Source organism: Antedon bifida, chromosome 9, assembly GCF_963402885.1.
Source record: "Antedon bifida chromosome 9, ecAntBifi1.1, whole genome shotgun sequence".
Taxonomy (NCBI): Eukaryota; Metazoa; Echinodermata; class Crinoidea; order Comatulida; family Antedonidae; genus Antedon; species Antedon bifida.
The window spans coordinates 6,672,803-6,679,019 of record NC_136234.1 but is presented as its reverse complement, the minus strand read 5'-3'; the positions used below and the strand labels follow the sequence as shown (position 1 = coordinate 6,679,019).

General features: G+C 33.1%; 1 protein-coding gene across 2 annotated transcripts in view; it reads right to left on the bottom strand.

Annotated features, from left to right (window-relative positions):
* Positions 1 to 1,463: 1,463 nt before the first annotated feature.
* Positions 1,464 to 6,217, bottom strand: part of LOC144852424 (1-phosphatidylinositol 4,5-bisphosphate phosphodiesterase beta-4-like) — a 47,829-nt gene continuing 43,075 nt past the window's right edge. For both annotated transcript variants that reach the window (XM_078710223.1, XM_078710224.1), the window contains 8 exons: positions 5,994 to 6,129; positions 5,629 to 5,732; positions 5,330 to 5,445; positions 4,619 to 4,694; positions 4,191 to 4,366; positions 2,489 to 2,648; positions 2,135 to 2,221; positions 1,464 to 1,809 (listed from right to left, as the gene is read on the bottom strand). In XM_078710223.1, the coding sequence (XP_078566349.1) occupies positions 1,741 to 1,809; positions 2,135 to 2,221; positions 2,489 to 2,648; positions 4,191 to 4,366; positions 4,619 to 4,694; positions 5,330 to 5,445; positions 5,629 to 5,732; positions 5,994 to 6,129 (924 nt within the window). In that variant the 3' untranslated portion in view covers positions 1,464 to 1,740. The remainder of the gene's footprint in view (positions 1,810 to 2,134; positions 2,222 to 2,488; positions 2,649 to 4,190; positions 4,367 to 4,618; positions 4,695 to 5,329; positions 5,446 to 5,628; positions 5,733 to 5,993; positions 6,130 to 6,217) is intronic.

Genomic DNA, 6,217 nt, shown 5'->3' with positions numbered 1-6,217 from the left:
ATAAACAAATGCATGATGGGATACGTGTTATATACTTGCCTACAGAAGTATAAACAAATGCATGATGGGATACGTGTTATATACTTGCCTACAAAAGTATAAACAAATGCATGATGGGATACGTGTTATATACTTGCCTACAGAAGTATAAACAAATGTATGATGGGATATGTGTTATATACTTGCCTACAGAAGTAAAAAACAAATGTATGATGGGATACGTGTTATATACTTGCCTACAAAAGTATAAACAAATGCATGATGGGATACGTGTTATATACTTGCCTACAGAAGTATAAAAAATGCATGATGGGATGGGTGTTCATACATACATAATCATGGCCATGTATTGCACCAAATTTGCTTAAAAAGTTTTGGAGTCTATTTCTACATACGTACAATTACAACGTAACCGTAAAATGAAACTTTTCTTCTTGCTTGCTTTGTAAATTCACCAAATACGGAAAGGAGATATTTTTGTAGTTATATATCATTAAGTTATGAAATTAAATTACAAAATAAATTACCAAAGGATAATGGAATGAATTGAACATGTAATGGAACCAATTTGGTTACTGTATATTTGACACTTTGTCAGAATGAGATAAAACGTTGTTACAGTATTACACATTTAAAACTAAAGGTGATTTATACAAGTGGAATGATAAAAATATTAATAATTACATTAATGATTAATAATTTACATAAATGATTAATAATTACATTAATGATTAATTGAAATGTATCTATTGCACTAACGGGGATTACCATGAAAGGATTAAACAGATCAAATTAATCCAATATTACCTTATCAAAACAATGGGAAATCTTTAAAATATTAACATGGCTAATTATTATTTTATCAATATAATTAAATTAAATAATCATTAAATTTTAATTAAAAAATATGGTCAAAAATGTGCTCCAAAAATATGTCAAAAATTAAATTAAAAATAATTGATGGACATTTATAAAGATAAAAATACCATAAATATTTTACGTTAAAACACATTAATGTTTCACATAAAAGGGTCAACACGTTGATGGGTCAACATATTGATGGGTTGACACATTGATGGGTTGACACATTGATTGGTTATAAAAACATTTATGGTGGATGTTATCGTATCAGTAAATTATGTCGATTTCTAAATAACATTGTCAATTAAAATTAAACAGTTTTTAATGAAACTGGTATTAAGTTTTACTTATAAATTAATCTATAACTATCAACTAATACATTGTATATGTATTGTTATTCCACTTAATAATAATAATTAAAATAATTAGAAGAAAAAAATACATTTGTCAAACATGAATACTGAAAAAGGTTATACAAACTTCTTAAATATTCTAATTATACATTATTTATAATTGTTTAAAAAACAATGAGATCAAAGCACATTAATTGAATACTCCTTAGTCATTAAAATCAATTTATTCTAACATAAATAATGTGTAATGCTAAATATACACCCTTTTATTTTAATACTGTACATTATAACATAAAATATTGTTAACAATAGGGTCTCTTTTTTAGGGACCTACTGTGATAAAGTATGTTACTAACATATTGCACTAATACATACATTTCTATATATGTTTCCATATATGAACATTACATATATGAACACTATGCACATTACATACCGTTCCATATAGACTTTAAACAGCATTATGTCTATATGAACATTATGTATATATACACATATACATATACTGTATGTACATTATTTTCAATTACACCATTGATTCTGGTTTGTTTGCAAGTTTTGTTTCCTCCACAAGTATACGTTCCTTTTGAATCATCTGTGAAAAAAACAGAAATATTATTATTTAAAAGTATAAAATGTCTTGATTATTATAAGTACAGTTAACTCTCCCAATTCTGGACACCTTTAAGCACCTTGTCGATATGTGCGCTTTATACATCTTGTGATCTTATCGTATCTTTGGGCTGCTCTAATGTCTAGTTTTCTGGAAAGTCTTGTGTCCTGAATGTTTTTTATTGGTACAAAAATTGAGGATCTCAAGAAAGGTTTTGAGAGAGTCTGGTATAGGGAGTGCTGACTGTATTCTACCAATACAATAATGTACAAAATAGTAGGTTTGTGTGTTATAAGTAAGTTCTTACTTCTTCTGTTTCTTTCAATAATTTCTCCACTTGGCTTGCATGTTCTTTCTTCATTTCATTCAGTTGCCTATCATGGTTGAATTTCATCTGAAAGCAATATATTTAGTCGTGTAAATTACATTTTTAGTTTTTGAGTAAAGCAGTATGCATATATGTTGGACTAAATTCAGGCTGTAGGGAGAGGTTAAAAACAGACGAGGGAAAGATGCTTTAAATATAATTATTAATATAAAATATGACGATCTTTGCTGGGAATTAGGGTTGGTTGTGAAAATTTAAAATTTCAGACGAGGTGAGCGCATTGTATTGTCTCATGCTTGCTACTGTCCTGTATATACAGCACAAAACCTTTACCCGGTCTCTTTCCGCTACAAATTTCTTGGCATTGGTTGCTTGCTGTTCCTTTATTCTTCGGTCTCTTTCTGCTTTGTTTTTCACTGTCTTATCCATGGCGTGCTGTTTGCGAGCATCCATTGACTCTTTCACTTGTTGCGCTTTTACATCATTCATTGCCCTAACAAAGTAATAGATAGATGTTTATTTAGAATGATGTGTCTGAACACATGTATTAGGTAATCAATTATATTGGTAGTGGCTCATGTCATTCTGTGGTATTGGTTCATGTTATTCTGTGGTATTGGCTCATGTTATTCTGTGGTATTGGCTCATGTCATTCTGTGGTATTGGCTCATGTTATTCTGTGGTATTGGCTCATGTTATTCTGTGGTATTGCCTCATGTTATTCTGCAGTATTGGCTCATGTCATTTTGTGGTATTGGCTCATGTTATTCTGTGGTATTGGCTCATGTTATTCTGTGGTATTGGCTCATGTCATTCTGTGGTATTGGCTCATGTCATTCTGTGGTATTGGCTCATGTCATTCTGTGGTATTGGCTCATGTCATTCTGCGGTATTGGCTCATGTTATTCTGTGGTATTGGCTCATGTCATTCTGTGGTATTGGCTCATGTCATTCTGTGGTATTGGCTCATGTCATTCTGTGGTATTGGCTCATGTTATTCTGTGGTATTGGCTCATGTCATTCTGTGGTATTGGCTCATGTCATTCTGCGGTATTGGCTCATGTCATTCTGCGGTATTGGCTCATGTCATTCTGCGGTATTGGCTCATGTCATTCTGTGGTATTGGCTCATGTTATTCTGTGGTATTGGCTCATGTCATTCTGTGGTATTGGCTCATGTCATTCTGTGGTATTGGCTCATGTCATTCTGCGGTATTGGCTCATGCTATTCTGTGGTATTGGCTCATGTCATTCTGTGGTATTGGCTCATGTTATTCTGTGGTATTGGCTCATGTTATTCTGTGGTATTGGCTCATGTCATTCTGTGGTATTGCCTCATGTCATTCTGTGGTATTGCCTCATGTCATTCTGTGGTATTGGCTCATGTCATTCTGTGGTATTGGCTCATGTTATTCTGTGGTATTGGCTCATGTCATTCTGTGGTATTGGCTCATGTCATTCTGCGGTATTGGCTCATGTTATTCTGTGGTATTGGCTCATGTCATTCTGTGGTATTGCCTCATGTCATTCTGTGGTATTGGCTCATGTTATTCTGTGGTATTGGCTCATGTTATTCTGTGGTATTGCCTCATGTCATTCTGTGGTATTGGCTCATGTTATTCTGTGGTATTGGCTCATGTCATTCTGTGGTATTGGCTCATGTTATTCTGTGGTATTGGCTCATGTCATTTTGTGGTATTGGCTCATGTCATTCTGCGGTATTGGCTCATGTCATTCTGTGGTATTGGCTCATGTTAATCTGTGGTATTGGCTCATGTTATTCTGTGGTATTGGCTCATGTTATTCTGTGGTATTGGCTCATGTTATTCTGTGGTATTGGCTCATGTCATTCTGTGGTATTGGCTCATGTCATTCTGTGGTATTGGCTCATGTTATTCTGTGGTATTGGCTCATGTCATTCTGTGGTATTGGCTCATGTCATTCTGTGGTATTGCCTCATGCTATTTTTGTAGTTATAGTTACAAAACTTGTACCAAACCTAGTAAATAATGGACATATAAAAAAAGTTAATTTGCCTGTCATGTTGTTGTCTGATGTCCTTGTCTTGCTGTTGCTGAGCAACGGATAACAATTGTTTTAAGATGTCACAGCTTTGGTGAATGTGTGTCTCTCTACACGTGCTCTCTTCAACTGTTTGATTTGACGTTAATAAGTTCCATTCCTTAGTCTGCTCGGCAACAACTTCTTGCACCTGAACAAAAACAATCAACGGTTACAACTCAAAAACAAATTACACAAACCAGCAGTGGTGTTTGTAGTCTATGAGTGAGATACCTACCTGTATAGACTCTACATATGCCATTATTCCCAATATGGACACCCCTCAAAAGGAAAATGGAATAGGCCGTATAAACGTCTCTCAAATTGTTTTTCAAGTCATAAATAAAGGGGTGTGTAGAACTTTTCTATTTTTAGAAATCAAAAAAGAAAAATTCAAACTTACTCGGGCTTTGTGGTTGTTGACCAACGACTGAACTTTATTCTCGGTTTCAATTTTAAGATCCGCACATTTATGCTCCCTACAAAACATAATTTAAAAGTCTGTCAAGCAACATAAATAATTCTAAATTTATTATTTGATGTCAATATATTTCAATCAATGGTACAAGTAATCTTTTCAAAGATCGATCTGGTTTAATTGTCGCTGTAATACAATCCTGTAATTCTAAATAGTTATATTGTACAAGTTATAAATGATGGATAACCTTTTAGTTATATCCTACAGGGGTTTCTACTGTGTATCTTGTCACAAATATTAGTTGCAAATATAAATATGAATTGAAGAAGAAGTATTAATTTATCTTCATCATTTCATATTAAATCTAAGCTACATTTATATTAATATCATTGGTGCTATAACGGGGCAGTAAAAAGTGACTCAGAAAGGCGTATGTACAAACTACCTATAAAGTAATGTAACAATCACGTATGTAGATATGACCTCATCACATTTTCAAAGTGTGGATAATAAATCTTTCTGAAAGTTTATAAATGTATAAGTAGTACATTCAGTAAGTACATTTTAGACTAGAGCGTTCTTTCTTTTTGTGGTTAAGTATGTTATTTATACGTATGGATATATTAAGAGAATTATTATGGTATTCCGAAATAAAAAGGTGAATGAATATAGCCCAAAGAAAGAATCTCCCTTTACCCTTTCTTCCTGATAGCTTTTTCAAGGTTCTTTTCTTGCGCTTGTTTTTCTTTGTCGTGTGCTGCCACCATTTTATCTACCCTTAGTTGATGACCCTTCAACATTGACTCTTGTTCCTGCAAAACAAAAATAACAAGTTATTGATACATTGTATCTTAATCCATAACTACTGTTTTAATACTGTATCCTGTGTGACCACTGACATGGGATTAATTTGAAGATTATGGTAAATACAGTGCCAATGTAACATTGTTTCTAGTATGATACAGTCACACATGTGACACACACTGTAAACATACCTTTGTATGCCTCTTCTGTAATGTTCCCAACTCCTTCTGTTGCTTTTTGAGTAACTTCAAATAAGGTTTATCCTTCTTCAATGATTCTATATCAATTGGGGGAACTAAAAGAAAACAAAGCATTGTCAAAAGAGAAGGAATGATATTTTTATGGATAATCTTAGGGAAGGAAGGAATGCATCAAATGCCAAGATATTTTAAAAAGGTGCTATATTGTCTTTTTTCATTGATTCTTTTTTTAAGTATTGTAAGTTTTAACTTGAATAGTTTCACATTTTGGCAACATTACTTTAATAACACCCATTTGGTGAGAAGCCTCTTAATAATAATAATATCAAAGAGAAAATAATAAATGGCTTAGTTACCTCGAATCTTTTCTTTGATGTTACCAGGCACAGACGTCTGAGCACGCAAAGGTTTACCCGTCATGTTCTTTGGTCCTAAGGGCGTGGTTGGCGATTTACCCGTCTTTTTGGACGGAAGAACCTCTGAAATATCATTCTGTACAACAAAATTATGTAAGTATTTGTTATAACAGAATTTATGGAAACTTAGTGCGCCACTAAGGGCTACGTCACTTTATAAATAT